At 40.1% G+C, this 22,880-nt stretch overlaps 1 protein-coding gene across 1 annotated transcript in view; it reads left to right on the top strand.

Annotated features, from left to right (window-relative positions):
• The window catches only part of CDH4 (cadherin 4), a gene marked incomplete at its 5' end in the record, with an annotated part of 1,024,675 nt that overhangs the window by 841,523 nt on the left and 160,272 nt on the right, over positions 1–22,880 (top strand). The window contains one exon of the mRNA XM_083358225.1: positions 12,764–12,908. Within this exon, the coding sequence (XP_083214351.1) occupies positions 12,764–12,908 (145 nt within the window). The remainder of the gene's footprint in view (positions 1–12,763; positions 12,909–22,880) is intronic.

Raw genomic sequence — 22,880 nt, 5'->3', positions numbered from 1 at the left:
AGTCCAGTTGCTTGGATGGGCAAGGAAATGTCTCAGATTAATGAAGTTTGGTCCAGTTGCCATGTTTCAACCTTTAGACACCTTTGGCCAGGATGGTTGAGTCTTCACTGACATACAGTGATATATTTTTATAATAATATTAATAGTGGTACTATTACTATTAAGAAAAGAACACATAAAAAGTGCTATAATAAAAAAGTAAAAAATATGAGAAAAATATGATATGTAATTGTTACAGTAGCAGTTACAATTCTATATATACTAGTCTAATGCAAATATTATTCAAAACATATATAATTCTGATACATTTATACAATTATCCTTTATCGGTCTCCATTACGTCTGTCTAGAAAATGCTGTCCAAAACAGCATTTTGGTGGAGATAGAAGGATAAAGCTTCTTTAAACCACCTGTTTTTACAATGTCCTATATTTAACAAGCTTTGAGAGAAAGCAGTGGATTATATAAATAATGATTGTATGACAAATTTTGAGGGGATAATTTTCGTCTGAACTACATACATAACCAGTATGTGGAATTTAACAACTAGACAACTTAAAGTGATTTTCCACGCCCTTACTATGGCCAAAAGATTGGTATTCTAAGCATTGGAAAAATAAATGTACGGCTCCTTTTACTCAATGGATTGAAGATCTGATTGCACTTATCACCTATATTGGCTTGCCCATAAGCCTAAACTTTGAATGGATAAGCGTAATGAATTATGGCACTCATTTATACAGAATACAGTAGGTTGAAAAGCAGACACTAGAACGGACATACAGAAGTGAGCTAGCTAAAGACATATATTCAACAAAGTTAAAATCTATATTATTATTATTATTATTATTATTATTAATTATTATTATTATTAATTTAATTTGTATACCGCCCTTCTCCCGAAGGACTCAGGGCGGTGAACAGGGCAATACATAATAAAAAACAAGATACAAAAATTAAAAAGTGATTAAACAGCAATGCCCGTAATAAATTAGTACAGATTAAAAAGTTAAGACCGATTTATAAACCCAACCCCATCCCATCAGGCCAGGCCAGCTTGTTCAAAAAGGTAGGTTTTAAGATCGCGCCGGAAGGAGCGGAGATCAGGCGCCATCCGGAGCTCGACCGGAAGATGGTTCCATAAATCCGGCGTGCCCACAGAGAACGCCCTCCCCCTGGGGGCCACCAGTCGGCATTCTTTGACCGGTGGCACCCTGAGGAGGCCCTCTCTGTGGGAGCGTACTGGGCGGAGGGAAGTTGACGCCGGCCGCAGGTGCTCCCCAAGGTATTCCGGACCCATGCCATGTAGGGCTTTGTAGGTCATTACTAACACCTTGAATCTCACCCGGAAGACAACTGGAAGCCAATGCAGCTCACGGAGCAGAGGTGTGACATGGGAGTGTCGGGAAACTCCCAACACAACTCGCGCGGCTGCATTCTGTACCAGTTGGAGCCTCCGAGTGGTCTTCAAGGGTAGCCCCATGTAGAGAGCATTGCAGTAGTCCAGACGAGAGGTCACGAGCGCGTGAGTGACCGTACGTAAGGCATCCCGGTCTAGATAGGGCCGCAACTGGCGCACCAGGCGGACCTGGGCGAAGGCCCCCCTAGTCACAGCTACTATATGGTCTTCTAGGGAAAGCTGTGAATCTAGGAGGACTCCCAAGTTGTGAGCCCTATCTACAGGGGGTAATAACTCACCCCCCCTAGAGAGGGGTGGAATATCCTGAATATCCCGAGATGCCGGTACGCACAGCCACTCAGTCTTGTCAGGGTTAAATCAAAGCCTGTTCCTCCCCATCCAGACCCGAACCGCCTCCAGACAACGGGACATCACGTCGAGGGCATCACTGGGGTGGTTTGGGGTCGAAATGAAAAGCTGGGTTGACCTTGACTTACAACCGGGTGAGGTTCAAGGTGTTGGTAATGACCTACAAAGCCCTCCATGGCATGGGTCCAGAATACCTTGGGGAGCACCTGCAGCCGGCGTCAACTTCCCTCCGCCCAGTACGCTCCCACAGAGAGGGCCTCCTCAGGGTGCCACCGGTCAAAGAATGTCGACTGGTGGCCCCCAGGGGGAGAGCGTTCTCTGTGGGTGCACCGGACTTATGGAACCATCTTCCGGTAGAGCTCCGGATGGCGCCCGACCTCCGCTCCTTCCGGCGCGACCTTAAAACCCATCTCTTTAAGGAAGCGGGCCTGGCCTGATGGGACGGGGTGGGTTTGTTATTATGACTTTAATTTTAAATTTGTACTATGGGCATTGTTTAATCATGTTTTAATAATTTTAACTTTTGTATCTGTCTTTTACGTATTGCCCTGTTAACCGCCCTGAGTCTCTTGAGAGAAGGGCAGTATATAAATTAAATAAATAATAATAATAATAATAATAACCATTCCTTTAGTGACCATTTGAAGTTGCAATGGCGCTGGAAAAAAAGTTACTTTTGACTGTTTTTCACACTTGCACCATCTCCCGTGGCCATGTGATCAAAATTTGGGCACTTGGCAACTGGCAGGTATTTATGACGGTGGCACTGTTCCAGAATCACATGACCGCAATGACCTTCCCAGCTGGCTTCCGACAAACAAAATCAGTGGGGGGAATCCGGATTCTCTTGACGACCCATATGGTTCACTAAACAACTGCAATGATTCACTTTATGATTGTGGCAAAAAAAAATGTGGTAGAATGGGGCAAAACTCACTTAAAAACTGCCTTACTGAGCAATGGAAATTTTGGGTTCATTTGTGGTTGTAAGTCCAGGACTGACCTGTATTGCTTTATGTTCCAAGGTTGTTTGGGGATTTTCCCCCTTCCTTTACAAGACAATTATTTCTTATAGCCCTGAACTTGAGTTTAAGAGGCCCCTATCCAGTCCTGCCATAATGGGTCTTGCCTATAAAGAACAGCTCCTGCATGGGCAACTTTGTCCCATATGCCTCCATTATTATGCTACATAGCTATTTGATAAGGGAAAAAAGAAATCATTTTCTCTATTTATTTAGCTTAAGAAGTAACTCAGAACAGCATGAGTTGTGAACAAATTGCCATTAGTGTCTTTTGTATTTATACCAGACCAAGCTTCTCTAACTGATGCAGTTCTTATCAGCAAATGTACTAATTATTTCTGTTGACCCCTTTTCTCCTATGGACCTCCACTATTGAAAATGTCAAAGTCAAAGTCCCAAAATACAGACTCATTAATTGACCACTTTTGCAGTCCATTGATGAAATGCGATTCCCCCCCACACACAAACACACTTTAGCAGGCATTCTAAACTTCTAAATAGTGAAGCTGAAGTTCAAATGTGCAAGGATTTCCTTTTTAATCTTCTTTGCCTTCTTGAGTTCAGAAAAAGTATTGTAGTTTATGGATTTTAATTAATCTCATAGACAAGTTCATAGACTCTGGACTTAATTAACTCCCAAGGCCATCAACTTGTAATTAAGAACAGTTTTACAGAGTCAGACCAACGGTCGATCTAGAAGATACTCGCCTTCCACTAATAACTTTCTGCATTTGTTTCAAAAGAAACCCTGCTTATCACAGGATAATAACTGCAGTAGAGAGAGATTCACCAAACATTCAAGCATCTTATTGGCCGGGAGTCCCCAACCCCCATCCGTGGACCTGTACCAGGCTGCAGCATGCCAGCAAACGGTCTGCACAAACAAGCAAAGCCCCATCTCAGGGATGCAGGCAGCACACAAAACCACACACCTCTCCGGTCTGCGGAAAAACCTTTTTTCCACAGAACTGGTCCCTGGTACCCAAAAAGTTGAGGACCTCTGTTATAAGCCACACATTCCTAAGTCACCAAAGGTGAGTTAGGACAAGCAACAATATTATTCCGTTGGTGCTTAGCCTAGACTAGGCAACCTCAGCTCTTTTATGACTTATAGCTGACTCAGGAATTCTGGGAGTTGAAGTCCATGAATCATAAAAGAGCCGAGGTTGCCTACCCCTGGCCTAGATTGAAAACTGATTTGGGACTTACTTGATGGGAATCAGTTGTAAATGTCCTTGCTATGTGTTGTATCTAACATCTTTATAGGCACCCGTGGTATCTAACATCTTAGGTACATCTTGCCTTGTTGATAGTGGACAACATGAGAATTTGTGTGTAAGAAATAAATACTCTGTGAACTTTGCAGTGAACTGATTAAAAAACAGATTAAAAAAGAATGATCAAGAATGTTTTATTTTTTTTAAAAAAATCTATGCAGTGAAATTGCTGCTTTTGCACATCAAGTAATTGCTTTCCACAATTAATAGAAACAATACATTCTAGCTTTTTTTAAAAAAAACACAAATTTCCATCTTTTAATATTTAGTATTTTTATTTAGTTTATACTTGCATCTAAATGCCACACAAGACCTACAGATCCCTGCCCACAACATTTGCATTCTAAATAATTACATTCCAGAGTAGTTATAAATAAAACATTCTCGTCTGTCTGTCTGTCTGTCTGTCTGTCTGTCTGTCTCATAACACAGCACTTTTCAATGAGTTTTTAAAACCAAGAATTATTTTAATCTCGAGATTTATGACTGTATTTTTGTAATTAATTAATGAAACATGAAAGGTGATATGTGTATTTCAGGCCTTTCTGTTTGCTTACTGTTTTGACTTGTATCTGCACAGAAGTACCCCATTGTTTTCAATGCAGCTTTTTGATCATGTCAAAGGTCAGATTAGCTTGGGAGAGAAAGGCAATTTGTACCTGGAATTAGAGTTATTATCTTCAAACAATGAAGAAATTATTCCTTCACCCTCTGTCTTCTGCTTGGAAAATGTCTCTGTTCTGAGATGAAGCAGAGAACAAAGCAGAGAGCTCATCTTTTCGGATTTGTTTTTGCTTTGCTGCTTCTCAAGCCAAAGTTCTAATTATATTTGATAGCTTTTGTTTGAAATCTCCAAAAGTTAAGCTGTTTCTCTGCCCTGTCAATACAGTAAACACAGTATGTACAGTACTCCAGGGATCCCCAACCTGTGGGCCACAGGACAGGCTGGCCAGTGCATGCACATGTGTGTATACACACACATACACACACTCAGGCTAGTGCCGCAGCAACGGGGTGCAAAAACAGGATGCCATGCTGCGGGGCATGAAAATGGGATGCCGCCACACCATGGGGCATGAAAATGGGACTCCGCCATGCTACAAAGTGCAAAGACAGGCACTGCCGCACAGCGGGGCATGGAAATGGGGCGCTGCGCCATGCAAGAATGGGGCGGGGCTAGCGAGTATCACATGGGCTTTAGCCTCACCCTGTTTGTGTCACATGCTTGTTCACAGCCCCGCGTGTGAATGCATGTACACGCACATGTAAAATGCTTCCCCCTCCGGTTCACCAATCGAGAAAGGTTGGTGACCTCTGCGGTAGATAGTATGTACAATACAGTATATAGTAGATATATACAGTATATAATACATACATAGTATATAGCCTAAATATAGCCTACACAGACGTGAACACACACGCAAACAGACACACACATTTGATCACGGTTTGCACTCAAGCTAAAACAGTTCAGTGAACAAGCATCTTGCAAAATTCTTCAACCTGCAGCAACCATCCATAGCAAGAAATAATGACATCACATCTGTTTTAATGGAAAATTTGTATAAGAACTGATTTGGCCAGGGCAAACTTCCCAAAAAAGAGACTTGGGAGTTAGCTGAAATGCTTCAGGAATAGTGAAATTTGTGAATTCCAGATCGGACTGACTAAATTAACAGCTCCCAGACAAAATGTGAATAACAACAAAGTGGCTTCTACATTCCAGGTTTATGCACTGAGTTTCAACAAAATGGAGAATAGCTATTTCCAAAGGGAGAATGAATAGCTCAGGAAACCATTTAAAGTCAAGACAGATATGCGTGTTCTTCTGTAGCATGTAGACTAGAGTATTGACTTCAAGAGTCATAGCAAAGATATCTTTAAAAAAAAATAAATCTAAAAATGGGGACTGGTTGTTTAGATTTGGAAAGACTGTCGCCATGATGGAGGTCTAAAGACCCAGAGAGCTCCTTTCAGTAAAATGGCTTTGTAGTAGAAAATTGGGAAGAGAGCCTGTTATCTACTCTAGAGAATGAATACAGGTTGTTCTCAACTTATGGACAAAATTGGGACCAGATTTTTTATTGCTAAGGAAGGCAATTGTTAAGTGAGTCTTACCTGACTTTGCAACCTTTTTTGCCATGGTTGTTAAGTGAATCACTGCAGTTGTCAAGCGAATGATCCGATTGTTAAGTGAATCCAGCTTCCTCATTGAGTTTTGCTTGTTGGAAGACAGCTGGGAAGGTTTCTAAATGTCAGTCACATGACCCTGGAATGCTGCAACCATCAACATGAAGACCACTGCAACACTGTGCCTCCCATTCCTAATTGTCTATGGAGATTCCCAATCATCCAGGTCATGGTTGTCCCAAAGGCAACTGGACTTTCTTGGTTATTTTCCTTGAGAACATTTTGTTTCTCATCCAAGAAGCTTCTTCAGTTCTGTTCTTCAGACCTGAAGAAGCTTCTTAAGATAAGAAGCAAAATGTTTTCAAGGGAAAAAACCAAGTAAGTCTAGTTGCCTTTTGGGAAAGCACCTTTCCCATTCCTAATCTACAAAATCAGGTCAGAAGGATACTATGATCCATGGTATCAAAAACCAATGAGAAATAAAATACAAACCAATATTATCTCCATTCTATGCCCTGACACCAACTAGAAATGTTCTTGATTGTCTACTCTTATTTTAGTGCAGATTTCTTCACATGGTGCCCTCAGGGTATGCTGAAGCAATTCCCATAATCTTTCAGAGAGCTGTTCTAATGCGAAGGCATAAAAAGAAGCCGTGGCAAAGTTATATAATTCATAGGGTTTGTAGTTTGAAGAGAAAGAATTCTAGGATTAAATTGTTAGCTGTAATAATAACAAACTCTCATGGTTCTGACAGACAGAGACAAACAAAGCAGAATTCCGAGGCTTGGAAATTCCTCAAAGAACATGTTTATTCATTACAGAGTATCGGCACAATCAAAAGTGAAACCAGGTCTGAAATTCCCACTAAAATTTCCCAGTTGCAAAGTACAATGTCTCATCCACAAAACTATGCAATCAACTACGTTCCCCAATATTTTCATTTGGCGGGCTTGCTTATACAATGCCCAGTCGCGGGAGCAGTAGATGACCTTGGTTCCCATGGGACAGATTAATTTGACTAGTGAAGCACCTAGGCAACCCCCCTCCCTCCGTTGTATGTGGCAACCTAGAATGAAGAGGAAGATGGCTGCAGCCAGGTTCATTGTAGAGTTGACACAAACATCAGTAATAATACTACATCTGAAAAGAAATGCTTGCCCAGGCAGGCTTGGCCATTAAATACCAAAGTGGAAAGAAAGAGAAAAAGAAAAGAAAATTATAGCAAAATACAGTTAAATGTTTCCATTTGTTTCCACATTAGGAAATGCTGGAGAAGTATACAAATGAAACCACTTTTTTTTCCCAGGTAGTGCTTCAGAAGAAATGTGTCAAATAGAGGTGACAAAGGGTGGCATTTTAAAAAATAATGAGTCATGGAAAATTAGTGGCATTCAGGAGGATTATTAAGCAGTGCAGAAATGAAATTGCCAACTATTACCTAAAATTTGCAGCTTTACAAAACCCAGCCTCTGTATTTAAGAACCAGAAGCAACACCAATTTATAAAAGGGCCCAGGTGGGATGAAAAGAATTATAGCCCAGTCACCCTAACTGCTCTCTCACACTGATAAATTGGTTGAAAATATTATTAAGAGTAGAATTGATAAGTCTTTCCATTTTTTAAGCTTCACTAGAGAGGGAAAAAGCTATGTCTTTTGAAAAAGATAGTTTTCCTTCACTAATTTTTTTGCCTTTCCTTAGAACACGGACAGCTTTTCACAATGGAATCAAGAAGTCTCTTTTAGTGACCAAACAAAATGAAAGGGGACAGAAGTTTAAAACAGCCAATACCGTGATGCAATCATAAAAATGGATTTGATTGATTTTTAGATCAGAGTTTCTAAATCTCAGCAGCTTTAAGAATTCTGGGAGTTGAGGTCCATATATCAATAGAGTAGAGTAGAGTAGAGTAGAGTAGAGTAGAGTAGAGTAGAGTAGAGTAGAGTAGAATAGAATAGAATAGAATAGAATAGAATAGAATAGAATAGAATAGAATAGAATAGAATAGAATAGAATAGAATAGAATAGAATAGAATAGAATAGAATAGAATATGGAATGGAATGAAATAGAATAGAATAGAATAGAATAGAATAGAATAGAATAGAATAGAATAGAATAGAATAGAATAGAATAGAATAGAATAGAATAGAATAGAATAGAATAGAATAGAATAGAATAGAATAGAATAGAATAGAATATGGAAGGGACCTTGGAGGTCTTCTAGTCCAGCCCCCTGCTCAAACAGGAGAACCTATACCATTTCAGACAAGATTGCTAAGGTCATGAAACTCAGTGAGATCCAGAGTGAAGGGCTGAGCAGATATCTCTGGCAGTGCACATTCAGGAATATATGCATCGGTCATTCAGAGATGGTTGCATAAAAATGTTCCCTTTATGTTTCTGCAAATGTAACTTCCTGGCTTGGGGGCGCTCACTCAGCAAAGCACAGAACAGGAAGTTGGATCAACCAATCAGCAGACAGGACATACACTTCTGCATAATGTACAGTTGGAATTTGGGAGGATGTGCACATCTGCCATCTGCAGCCATTTGCAGTCTAGGCTTACCCACCAATCCCTTTGCATCGTAGGTATGCTCAAGCTTTAGGGAACTTTGCCTGTGTCTGAGTAGACCCCCTTCAGGTGTCTATCCTACATGCAGGAAGCTTCAAAAAACAGACAACTAAAATAAGATACTAAGATGCCAGTTCTCATTATGGAGAACAGGGTTGATCAGTCATGGTCCCATGGTCACTCAGTTGCCTTCTTCTGGCCCTTCTAACTATAACTGCAGGTAACTACAAATAGTCCTTAACTTACAGCAGTTTGTTTAGTGACCATTGGAAGTTACAACAGGCACTGAAGAAAGTGACATAATCGTTTTTGACACTTACAATCATTGCAACATCCCCAGGGTCAGGGGATCAAAATTCAGATGCTTGGTAACTGACTCATATTTATGATGGTTGCAGTGTCTCAAGCTGATGGGATCACCTTTTACGACCTTCTGCTAGGCCAGGTAAATGGGGAAGCCAGATTCACTTAACAACCGTGTGACTAACAATTGCAGTGATTCACACAAACATCTGTGGCGAGAAAGGTTGTAAGATGGGGCAAAACCCATTTAACAACTGTCTCACTTTGCAACATAAATTTTGGGCTCAATCGTGGTCATAAGTTGAGGACTACCTGTAAAGGTGATTTTCTGCCATATGAGGCTGGGAATCAGAATAAGCTATAATGGAAGCCCTAAGATAAGTGCAATATTCCCAAATTCAGTACAAATATAAGAATTCCAGTGCCATTTTTTGTGAAACCACATAACTGTTTACATCGTCTCATCCATACCCCAGATTTGTCAGCAATGGCCTTGGGCACTAAGACATTGTCCTTACTGAATGCAGGTGTTACATAAAAGTACTATATAAATTACTATTTAATAAATGTAGAATGTGAATAAATTAATAATTACCTTGCTTCCTGCAGCTGTCAGCCAGATGCTTCCATGAAGAAGGCTATTATATCCTTACCAGGGGGGACACTTCACTCATGCTTGGTTTTATTTAGAATTTCATCTTTGTGTTTGCAGTTTGTTGGCTGGTTGTTTGGTTTGTGATATTGTTCTAATGTAACTCTTTTATGGAGTCATTTTCTTTCTGTTGGAGAAAATGTTGCCCAGAGACTTTAGGTTTGGGGCAAAGATAAGTAGGCTCTGCAAATAATTAAACAGATAAATAATTTTGCAGCGGAGGCTCAAGATTCTTGGTCAGAAAAATGGATCTTGCAGTGTTTCAAACCAGGTAAAAAGTAAAAACAACTTTACATTTGTTCATCACATTATTTATTTGCAACAGATTGGTGAGCTTTGCATTGTAATAATGTGTTTGATATCAATTAGTATTAGTGTGAATAACAACAGAAATGACAACCTGGAAGTAGCTTCGGTTACAATATACCAATGGAAGAATAAGCAACCACGGAAACTTAGAGAGAAGCAGATGGCTTTTCTAAGGCGATATTATCTTCTTGATGTTTGTATTGATAACTGGGTGAGGGGAAAAAGAAAGTTGCAGCAACTTTTCTATCTTCTTCACTGACTGTTTTTGACTTTATAGCTTTTGGCTTAATCTTCAATGGAAACAGGTTTCTCTCTATAACTTTTCCAATAACCAGGACAGTGGTGAATTCCCTGATCTGAATGATCCCAATCAGGGAAGAAATAACTTGTCTTTCATTTTGACCAGTTCAAATAGAAGGATGAGGTGTGACATGATAGCAGCCTTCCAGTATCTCAGGGGCGGCCACAAGGAAGAGGGAGTCAAGCTCTTCTCCAAAGCACCTGAAGGCAGGACAAGAAGCAACAGATGTAAACTAACCAAAGAGAGAAGCAAGCTAGAACTAAGGAGAAATTTCCTGACAGTTAGAACAATTAACCAGTGGAACAATCTGCCTCCAGTAGTTGGGAATGCTCCAACACAGGAATTTTTAAGAAGAGACTGGACAGCCATTTGTCTGAAATGGCATAGGGTTTCCTGCCTGAGCAGGGGGTTGGACTAGAAGACCTCCAAGGTCCCATCCAACTCTATTATTATTATTATTATTGTTGTTGTTTATAAAAATGTGCTCCCTCAGAATAATAATCAAAACTGAACCTCTGCTCTCTGCAACTGTATTCTGCCCACAAAAATATTATTAGATGAAGATATTAACAGAATCATGATATTAATAATTGTACAATAATAAAGATAAGCTAGAGTTTGAAATACATCTATCGAAGTGCAGTCACTTTTCCCCATTGTGTGGGTGGAATTTCCACACAGTGCCAGCATATGCCTCTTTTGTGCTCCTCTTCATCTTGTTAGTTTCTTTTTTTCCAGCTACAGATAAAAATACACTGACGTACATAAAGTTAGTCCTCCACTTACAACCATTCATTTAGTCACTGTTTAAAGTTACAACTGAAAAAAAAAAGATGACTTCATTGCACTTCAGACCGTTGTACCATTCTCATGGGCATGAGATCAAAATTCAGGCACTTGTCAACTGGTGTGTATTTACGATGGCTCCAGTGTCCTCAGATCATGTGATCACCATTTGAATGCTTCATTTAACAACTGCAGAGATTTGTTTAACAACTGTGGCAAAAAAACAACAACCCCACCTCGTAAAATCGAGTGTTTAACAACCACCTTGCTTAAGCAATGAAAATTCTGCTCTCAATTGTGGTCATAAATGGAGGACTACCTGGTCATCTAGTCCAACCCCCTGCTCGGGCAGGCAACCCTATACCATTTCAGACAAATGGCTGTCCAGTCTCTTCTTAAAAACTTCCAGTGTTGGAGCATGCCCAGCTTCTGCAGGCAGGTTGTTCCACTGGTTTATTTATTTATTGATTGATTGATTGATTGATTGATTGATTGATTGATTGATTGAATTTCTATACCGCCCTTCTCCCAAAGGACTCAGGGCGGTGTACAGGGCAATAAAAGCATTACATACAAAAGTTAAAATAAAATAAAATTAATTAAGCCCTAACAATAAATAACTAAAAATACCCCAAACCCTTAAACCAGGCTGGCCTGTTCAAATAAATAGGTTTTCAGATCACGGTGGAAAGAGCGCAGGTTGGGAGCCATCCGGAGCTCAACCGGTAGTAGATTCCAAAGGGCTGGAGCGCCCACAAAGAATGCTCTCCCCCTGGGGGCCGCAAGCCGACACTCTCTGACTGACGGCACCCTGAAGAGACCCTCTCTGTGGGAGCGCACAGGACGAAGGGAAGATGATGCCGGCAGCAGGTGCTCCCGTAAGTAATCTGGACCCATGCCATTTATGGCTTTATAGGTAATCACCAGCACCTTGAATCTCACCCAGAGGGCAACTAGAAGCCAATGCAGCTCGCGGAGTAGAGGTGTTACATGGGAGTATCGGGAGACCCCCATCACAACTCGCGCGGCCGCATTCTGCACCAGCTGAAGCCTCCGAGTGGTCCTCAAGGGCAGCCCCATGTACAGAGCATTGCAGTAGTCTATACGAGAGGTCACGAGTGCATGAGTGACTGTACGCAGGGCATCCCAGTCCAGATAGGGTCGCAAATGGCGCACCAGGCAAACCTGGGCAAAAGCCCCCCTGGTCACAGCTTCTACATGGTCTTCCAAACTGAGCTGTGAATTCAGGAGGACACCCAAGTTGCGAGCCCTATCTATTGTTGTTCTAACTGTCATATAACCAGTGAAATTCATATATACCTGGCAAAGAAGAATAGGATTCTTATGTCTAAGAGGTCATGATTATGAACAAAATGATAAAAAAGTCCATTAAACTAGCTACAGTGATTAAGCCTCATATCTTCTCTCATTTGTGCTTACCAAAATTAGCTGGGTAATTTCAGTATATGAAAGGAAAAAAACTTTTAGAAAACATTCAAAAGTCTGCAATGTTTAGAGTGTTGAAAGGATTGAATGGTTGTTGTTTTTTCCAAATACTTTTTCAGATGTTGAATTCTATAAAACAACAGTGACCACTCTGTTTATTAAAAGAGTTTTTTTCCCCTTATTTTGTTAACAGCTCAGAGCACATGCCGTAGATATGAACGGAAACAAAGTAGAGAATCCAATTGATCTCTACATTTATGTGATCGACATGAATGACAACAGGCCAGAATTCATAAACCAAGTCTATAATGGATCTGTTGATGAAGGATCTAAACCAGGTATGCCTGAATGTCTCATAAAATTACTTCTTTTCTTTTCTTTTTTTTAGATAACAGACTCAACTTGGTCTGTTTATTTGTTATTTAAGAAATCTAGCTTTAGGGAAACAAGAGGAAACTTGAAATTCCAGAGCAGAGGAAATGTTTTATTCTTTTAGCCTGCATTGCTTTTTAATTTTGCAGCTACTAAGATTGTTGGGTGAGCAAGCACAAAAACAGCCATGGTGTGAAGCCTGAGAAACAGGCCACTTGTCAGTTAATAGAAGTGCTGATTTACCACCAGGTTATCAAGTAATTAGAAGGCAAGGGCTGGGCAGCATAAGCAAATGACAGCCAATGACTTAATAGTCAGCCATCAACACACCCCAATCAACTTCTAAAAAGCCACATACAACAGGCACCATATAAATACCACACACAGAACAGCACACACTTCGCCAAAGAGAAGTTCCCTGTGGATGGGCTCCATCACAAGTCCAAAAGCTCGGAATTCTAAACCTCTGGTCCCGGTGACCGACCCAGAATGGATCCTGCAATGGAAAAGAGGAATCAAATATTTCTACTTGATGTCCTTAGAAGGCAATATAGAAGGATCAGGGGTGGTTTCTTCAATATTTTGCAGTCTTGTCATATCTGATTGGTTGGGAGCATCCAGTTTAGGCCCACCAATGCTGCAAGCCTCTGTCAGTTTCAAGCTCAAAGACAACACAGTGAAATCAAGTCCAGGTTTTTACTTGCACTGATGACATCACCTAGTTTGGGTAATGAAATGTCTACAAGAAAACAACCAAGCTCAGAGAGCACAAAGGACGCCTCAGTTTTAAAAATTTGCTAATAAAAAATTGACATCCTAATAGACGGAATTTTTCCAGACTAAAGCAATAACTTTCTAATGTAATTGATATACCAGAGGGAGAGAATCAAGATCGCGTGAAGTGTTAATACCACTTTACAATGCCTTGGTAAGGCCACACTTGGAATACTGCATCCAGTTTTGGTCACCACAATGTAAAAAAGATGTTGAGACTCTAGAAAGAGTACAGAGAAGAGCAACAAAGATGATCAGGAGGCTGGAAGCTAAAACATATAAGGAACGGTTGCTGGAATTGGGTGTGTCTAGTTTAATGAAGAGAAGGACGAGGGGGGACATGATAGCAGTCTTCCAGTATCACAGGGCCTGCTACAAAGAAGAGGTGAGTCAAGCTATTCTCCAAAGCACCTGAAGGCAGGACAAGAAGCAATGGATGGAAACTAACCAAGGAGAGAAGCAACCTAGAACTAAGGAGAAACTTCCTGACAGTTAGAACAATTAATCAGTGGAACAACTTGCCTCCAGAAGCTGTGAATTTTCCAACACTGGAAGTTTTTAAGAAGAGACTGGACAACCATTTGTCTGAAATGGTATAGGGTTTCCTGCCTAGGTGGACTAGATGACCTCCAAGGTCCCTTCCAACTTTATTATTATTATTACGCTGGGAGATTTTAGGCTCCAGCTACCCTGAACCTCTTCCTCCATCTCCCATCTAGTTCAGGAGTGTGCAATCTCTTACTTTGGGCTTCTCTCTGGGTTGTATCGACTCCTTCCTAGGAAACTGTGGTGCATATGTTTGTTTGTTTATTACATTTATATGCTGCCCCCCTCACCAATAAGGTGACTCTGGGAAGCTTACAAACAGTAAAAAGATGAATATAGAAACAATTAAAAATTTAAATGCTATATGAAAACCTAGGACCAAGGAGATGAACAGCACAGGGATGAGATATTCTTTTTACCCCCATCAACCCACCTCCAGTGATCAGTGCCGCCCCTCGGGCCCCAAGCCACCCATGAAAACTACATTTTGATACCCTTCTGGAAGGCCAGAAAGCTCCGAGCAGTTCTCACTTCCACTTCTAGAACGTTCCACAAGGCCAGGGCCACAGTGGAAAAGGCTCTTCTCTTTGACCCTGCCCACTGGGATTCCTTGGCCAATGGCATCTGCAACAGGTCCCTTCCCCTGAATAGGGTGGATTATTCCCATTGGAGCTAAGTGGTTCCTCATATAGGAATGAATGAATGAATGAATGAATGAATGAATGAATGAATGAATGAATGAATGAAGATACCCTGGACCCATGCCAAATAGGACTTTTTGAAAGTAATAAGTGACACCTTGAACTGAACCCAGATACAAACTTATAATCGATGTAAGTAATCCTTGACTTAAGAATCTTTCATTGAGTGACCATTCAAAGTTACAACAGCACTGGAAAAAAGCAACTTATGACCATTTTTCACACCATTGCAGCATGATCACATGATCAGAATTCAGATGCTTGGCAACCGGTTCACATTTATTCACGGTTGCAGGTTCCCCAGGAACAGCTTTTGCAACCTACTGCAAGGCAAAATTAATGGGGAATCCAGATTCACTTTACAACCGTGTTACTAACTTAACAACTGCAGGGATTCGCTGAACAGCTGTGGCAAGAAAGGTTGTAAAATGGGGCAAACTTTACTTCACAACTGTCTCGCTTAGCGATAGAAATTTTGGTCTCAGTTGTGGTCAAGAACTGCCTGGACTCTTGCTGCATCACACTTCCCATGTTTGCTCCTTCGCCATCACACTTCTCATGTTTGCAAAGTGCCAGCGGGAAAGTAGAATCTTAGTGAGGGAAGAGGCCATTGAGGCTACTGAACTCAAACCCTTTTGGAATCCAAATTGAAGTATCCAGAACAGATAACTACCCAGCTGGATCCCCTCCAACCAAGGGGAAGGTATCACCTGACTTATTGGTTCCTTCGTAAGCATCTCTTACTGCTAACATGATTTTTTTCCCCCTAGCATTCAATCATAATCTGCCTCTCTTCAATTTAAACCCACTATTCCATATCCTGCATTTTCGTCAACACAATTGTGGTACCCACTGACAAATGTATTAGACTCCTTTGTTCTTTCAGTTATGCACTGAGCAAGGAAAAGCTGCCCACCCATGTGTGAAATGTTGTACATCATGCACACTGTTAGACAGTGGTGGGTAAGCTGCAGCAAAGCTACTTGTATATTCTTGGGGGGGGGGGTTGTCTTGTGTTCCTTCCTTGTATTTTCTTGAAAGTAAATCCAGCTGAGTTTAGGCTTTTTTCAAAGATAAGAATGCAAAGGTGGAATTAGTTTTGTGGAATTGTTCTTGCAATTCTCTGATATCGCAAAGATCTTTTCTTTTTTACGAAAGGCAACTGGGTTTTCTTTGTTTTTCCTTTGCTTCTCATCCAAGAAGCTTCTCCGGTCCCAACTGAATGGTGGAAGATAGAAGGATTCAGTCAGTCATTCAGTCAGAATTGAGGAAACTTCTCGGATGAGAAACGAAACGTTTTCACAGAAAAACCAAGAAAGTTCCAGTTGCCTTTTGAAAAAGCACCTTTGGGACAACTCTGACCTGGAAGACTGAGAATCTCTACAGACGTTTCTCTGAAAGTCGTGTAGAAGTTACAATCCACAAAAGAGTTGAAAGAGACATTTGCCACAGCACAGTGCCACGCACAAAACTTCCCTCCTCAGAATATTAAAGCAGCTGCTTTGTTTAGAAACTCATGCAGCTGCTTTGAACTGTCCCCAGATGCCTTCACACGCCTGTACATCCATCCAATGATGCTTTACTTTGCTAGCATTCTGGGCAGAAGATGGGTCCTAACTGAGAACAGCTTTTCTAGCAGCCCAAGCTCTTAAATGCTTTCGAGAAAGGTGCATTTCCTAACACCAAAACACTTTGTGAAGCCTCTCTTTGCATGGCCTTAATGCATGCTGTGACAAAGAGTATACTTTTGACAACATAATGAGGAGGTGGAAACACTTGCCTATTGAATACATCTGGACTTTCTTAACACTATGAGGTTTAGGCTCAGCATGCAAAATTATACCAAATCATTACAGATATCCATTCTGATCCAGTGCAGAATTTCGTGAATTGAACCGACGTGAGCTATTACATTCATACCTATCATTGTTGCATGTATCTAAGATTTCCTGAATCCAACTGTGTTAACATTCATTCTGAAAATAATCATGATCTGCTAAACCACGGTGTCCCTCAAACACCCCAGGGATTAAATATTGCACCTGTCCATTCTAATAGAAGGTGGAATTGTCTACACCATGACTTGTATACAGAACTAGAATCTGGCATGTTGATTCCCCATCAGTCTTATATTACCACCAGCCTTTTCCCAGATGATGTCTACTTCATTTCTGAAGTTTTCAGAGGAATCAAGTGCTAGCGTTTTTATTCCACCTCTTTTTTTTCATCGTATCTTGTTCCCAAGAAAGAAAAGGCAGTATCACCATAAAAACTGTGGTGGCGCAGTGGTTAGAATGCAGTATTGCAAGCTAGCACTGCTCACTGCCAGCAGTTCAATTCTGATGGGCTCAAGGTTGACTCAGTCTTCCATCCTTCTGAGGTCGGTAAAATGAGGACCCAGATTGTTGGGGGCAATAGGCTGACTCTGTAAACCATTTAGAGAGGGTTGTAAAGCACTATGAAGTGGTATATAAGTCTAAGTGCTATTGCTATTGCCATATAATATAATGACTTTAGACTGCTGGTGTTAGGAGCTTTTTGATGGAATTTCATCAAGCTGGGAAATCCACAGATGGCCAGAAAAATCAACATGGTGGTTATGACCGTGTGATCAAAGCTCTCTCTCTCTCTCTCTCTCTCTCTCTCTCTCTCTCTCTCTCTCTCTCTCTCTCTCTCTCTCTCTCTCACACACACACACACACACACACACATGGACTCCATAATACAGAAAGAGAAATGGAACTTTTAACTGCTACCATTCTGACTTTTTTTGACAACCCCTCTATCCTCATGGATGCTTATATCCTCAAGATTTGCAAAGTATATAAAAAATGAGGGAGAAATTAGAAGTACCAGATTTTGGGGGGAAAAAGCAGGCAGTCCTCAAATTACAACTATTTGTTTAATGACACTGGCACTGAAAAAAGTGACGTACGACCATTTTTCACACTTATGACCGTTGCAGCATTTCCATGGTCATGCGATCAAAATTCGGATACTTGGCCAATGCATATTTGAGACATACACTAATCAATTAATAAATAATACATGCATATTTATGATTGTTGTGGTGTCCCAGGGTCCTGTGATAATCTTTTGTGACCTTCTGGCAAGCAAGTCAACGAGGAAGCCAGATCCACCTAAGAAACGTGTTACTAACTTAAGAACAGCAGTGATTCATTTAACAACTGTGGCAAGAAAAGTTGTAACACGGGGCAAAAATCACTTAATAACTGTCTTGCTTAGCAACAGAAATGTTGGGGTTATTTGTTTTTGCAACAATTGCAACAATACGTTCCAGATTCCTGAATTCAAATGGGCATCATTATTTAGTAGCAATAGGTAAAGGTAAAGGTAAAGGTTCCCCCGCACATGCGTGCTAGTCGTTTCCAACTCTAGGGGCCGGTGCTCATCTCCGTTTCAAAGCCGAAGAGCCAGCGCTTGTCCGAGGACATCTCCGTGGTCATGTGGCCAGCATGACTAGACACCAGAGGCGCACGGAACGCTGTTACCTTCCCACCGTAGTGGTTCCTATTTTTCTACTTGCATTTTTACGTGCTTTCGAACTGCTAGGTTGGCAGAAGCTGGGACGAGTAACAGGCGCTCACTCTGTTACACAGCACTCGGGATTCGACCCGCCAAACTGCCGACCTTCTGATCGACAAGCTCAGCGTCCTAACCCACTAAGCCACCGTGTCCCATATTTAGTAGCAATAGTTAATAGTTAATCATTAATAGAATAGTTTGAGACCTATATTCTGTTTTGAATTCCAGAAGGCTTAAATTTCTTTTCAGATCAGTTCTGAGAATTGTTTTGGGGTGGATTTTTTTTTTTTTTGCAAATTTGATAGCATTTTATTCCCTTTTCTCAAATCCCCAAACTCTACAGGCTGCTGTCTCGGCTGAACCCTTCTTTTACTTGACCAAATTTTGGGTACGTTATTTTTGATGCCAATATCGTATAGAGAGGAGTTCCTGTTTCAAACGACATCCTGTGAAAATGTTAACAGATATTTTGGGATCTGGAAGGAATTAATATTCAATAAGCAGACAAGTTGCTAAATCTTTGCTGCCACGTTTAAAGATTTATTTTGAAGCGTCGGTTGTTTTCCTAGTTTCTTAATTAATGCAATCTCAAAGACGGCCAGTTATTTATGCCGTTTTCTTGCCTTCTCAAGCATTTTTTTTAATCCCATGTTTCTGAATGTAAAAAAAAGAAAAATTCTGATTTTGAACTGCATTTCAGAACTGCCCTATATCCAGATCTGGAATATATCAGCTTTTGCATTTTAACCAACTCTTAAAAGGGTCACTTGATTCATCCTTCCCAGATTACAAATTAAATGTGAGCAGAACCATAAACAATAAGCTAAGGTATGCTTCTATTTATCTAAGATTCAGTATACTTATAATAATGTTATGGATTCCTAAAATAATATTTTTTCTTAATTTTTCATCTGTATGGGGGGAGGGGCTCACACATTGCCTGCCATTTTGTAAACGCGTGGATGGGTCTTTGCTTGCTTGCATGGCCCAGGTCCTGTCAGGCCGCAAACCAGTGCTGGTCCGCAGACCAGGGTTGGAGACTCCTGGCTTAAGGAATTGATGAAGACTTTTCTTGAAGGAAAGGTCTTCATCAGAATATCAGAGTTGGAAGGAACATTGGATCTCTTCTAATCCAACTCCTTGCTTGAGTAGGAGACACTACCCCATTCCAGACAAATGGTTGTCCAATCTCTTATTAAAAACCTCCACTGTTGGAGGACCCACAACTTCTGGAGGCAAGCCGTTCCACTGATTATTTGTTCTTACTGACAGGAAATTTCTCCTTAATTCTAATTTGGATCTCTCTTTCATAAGTTCCATCTGTTACTTCTTCTCCTGCCTTCAGGTGCTTTGGAGAATAGGTTGACCCGCCCCCTCTCTGTGACAGCCCCTTAGATATTGGAACACTGTTATAATGTCACCCCAGTCCTTCTCTTTGTTAGACTAGACGTACTCAGTTCCCACAATTTTTTATTGTACATTTTAGCCTCCAGTTCCCTAATCATCTTTCTTACTCTTTCTGGAGTCTCAACATCTTTTTTGTATCATGGTGTTTACAATTGGACATTTTGTCCAACTTCCCTCAATTGCAGTAGAACCTTCCTTATTGACAATTTGGCATTTTTTTCCTCAGGCCCAGATAAAGTAAAACAGAAATATTTACAAGCAGAGTGGGACAACTAAGGACACAGAGGTTAAGAAAACCAGTTCCTACAACCATTCATTGTAGGCTTTAACCAGTGGTGGGATTCAGCCAGTTTGTACCACTTCGGCAGAACCAGTAGCTAATTTTTTGTTGCCCAGGCCCAGAATGGACTTCCGGAAGCGGCATCCACACAGAGAACCGGTTGTTCACCTATTTGAATCCCACCACTGGCTTTAACGTCCAATCCTCTAATCATTTTTCCTGTTCTTTTTTGTGCTGTTTTTAGAGTTTCAATATTTTTAGAGTATTCTTCTTCAGTTTTAAGTTCAGACTGAAACTGGTGCCATATTGTACAATCTTGTGTGTGAAAGTATCTAGAAGACTTTGTCAATTGCTTGCATTAATTTTCTATTGTTGATTTCCCTCTTCCCCCCTTTTTGTAACTATTTCAATATTTTGTAGTTGAAAGCAGATTGTAGTATAATTTTTTGCTTATCAGTTTTATTCCACTGAAGAAGACAAAATAACATTTGGAACAATTTTCTTTTCTATTTTAATTCCTTGCCTCTAATAAACAAATCATACACTTAAACAAATACATTCCCACATGATAATAATTATATATCTTAATTAAGACTGTACATTTTGTTTAAAGGGTTGGTCTTTATGATCAGATTGTTACTAAAGCCTGATTATCAAGAAGACTTCAAAATCTTCCGAATCTACTGAGGCTATTTGCTTCTTAAAAAATATCTGTGAAGAGAAACGCTTAAGTTAATCATCTTTAGAATACAACCACCTGCCTTGAGATAAATCAATTATTTTTGGCTATTAGTCAGGTAAATCAATTTTTGTGATAAAAATAAGACAGTTAATTAGCCATAAAGATCATGCGTTGACAGCATGTATAATAATTAATATTTTAAAAAAATAATGAGAGGGACACATTATTTCATTTCACAGGAAATATGCTATAAAATTTCAGTCCAGTTTTAATAAGGTTATTTTTCCTGAATAAATGAACAGGTCCATCAGATTTGAAGGGCAAAAATTTCAGTTGAGCCACTGGATGGCAGCAAAGAGGCGTCTCTTTGCTGACATCTTGTGGCTGTTCAGATTTTTCCAAAATATGTACGAGAGACCAAATCTTTGTACTTAGTCTGTACCATGTCACTTCACATGAGGTTGACTCATTTAGAGCTAATAGAATACATTATAACACTTCAGGTTGTGTTGAAAATGCGAGTCCCCTACAACGTCCAGCAGCAGCATCCTATATGATCCAATGTGAGGGATGCTGGGATCTGAAGTGCTGCAATATCTATACATCCAGATCAATTGTCTCTGGTCTCAATACACTTTACACTGACTTTGTCTACAATGTCTTTAGGGAAATTTCTTTCCCAGTTCATGTCCCTGGGACCTTCAAACTGGAGAAGCTGGGGACTTAATAGGAATTTTTAACACATAAGGGTGGTAGTCTTCTGCTTCTTCATGACTCTTTCAGATACTTGAAGGAAAGACAGCATTATTTTCAAATTTATTTATTTATTTAATTGTATTTATTTAATTTATGCACCATCTGGCCATTCTGTCACCCTATGCCCATTCTCCAGTCCACTCATTCTATCAGGATTAAAAGAGCCATAGTGGCACAGTGGTTAGAATGCAGCATTGCACTCTAATTCTGCCGACTGCCAGCAGTTCGATCCTGACCAGCTCAAGGTTGACTCAGCTTTCTATCTTTCTGAGGTTAGTAAAATGAGGACCCAGATTGGAGTGGGGGGCAATATGATGACCCTGTAAACCGTTTAGAGAGGGCTTTAAAGCACTATGAAGCAGTATAAAAGTCTAAGTATATAAGTCTAAGTTCACCTCATCTGAAATAAGTTGTGATCGTCCTGACATTTCCATGGCGAATCAGATATCCCACATCTTAATTCTGAAACAAATCAATACAGGGAAAGAGTTACAAATGTTCAACTCACTGTGCTCATTAGGATGACTGATAGACTAAGTTGCAGCCCCTTCTTGTTGGAAATCCAGATAAGCCTTTTAAGCTATTAAATCAGAATTGGATACTTTTGACTAGAAAATGTTTATTCTTCTGGTTAAAACAGCCAGGTTTTCTGTGCCCTTTCGTCCTTTTTATTTATTTTTTAATAATATTGTTATTAAAAGTTTTAAGGGCAGTAATAAAAGAAAACAACAAACTAAAGAGAAAAAGAGAAATAGGAAGGTGCAAAGAAGCAAAGAAGAAATAAATAAGAGAAAGAAAAAAGAAAAAAAAGCTAAGAAAGAGACTTCTCACCCTTTGAAAGTATAAACAATTCCAAATGTCACCTCCTTTTTGTTAACAAATATAAAACTCTTCATCCCATAGCTCAACTAATAATAATAATAATAATAATAATAATAATAATAATAATAATAATAATTTATTAGTTGAATTTATATACCGCCCTATTCCCGAAGGACTCAGGGCGGTTCACAGGGCAGTTAAAACAGTACAAAAAGAGAATAAAATGAAATTAAATTAGTACAAGTCCACAATTAATAATAACAGTAAAAATTAAAATTTTAAATTTAATTTAATTTAATTTAATTTAATTTAATTAATATAATTTTAAATTTAAAATCCCTCAGTCCAGGCCAGACAATTCAAACAACCAGGTTTTTAAGTCCCGGCAAAATGAGCGAAGGTCGGGGGCAGTCCGAAGCTCCAT

The sequence above is a fragment of the Vipera ursinii genome (genome assembly GCF_947247035.1).
Source record: "Vipera ursinii genome assembly, chromosome: 3".
Classification (NCBI taxonomy): domain Eukaryota; kingdom Metazoa; phylum Chordata; class Lepidosauria; order Squamata; family Viperidae; genus Vipera; species Vipera ursinii.
This window is presented reverse-complemented; position numbering and strand designations above follow the sequence as displayed.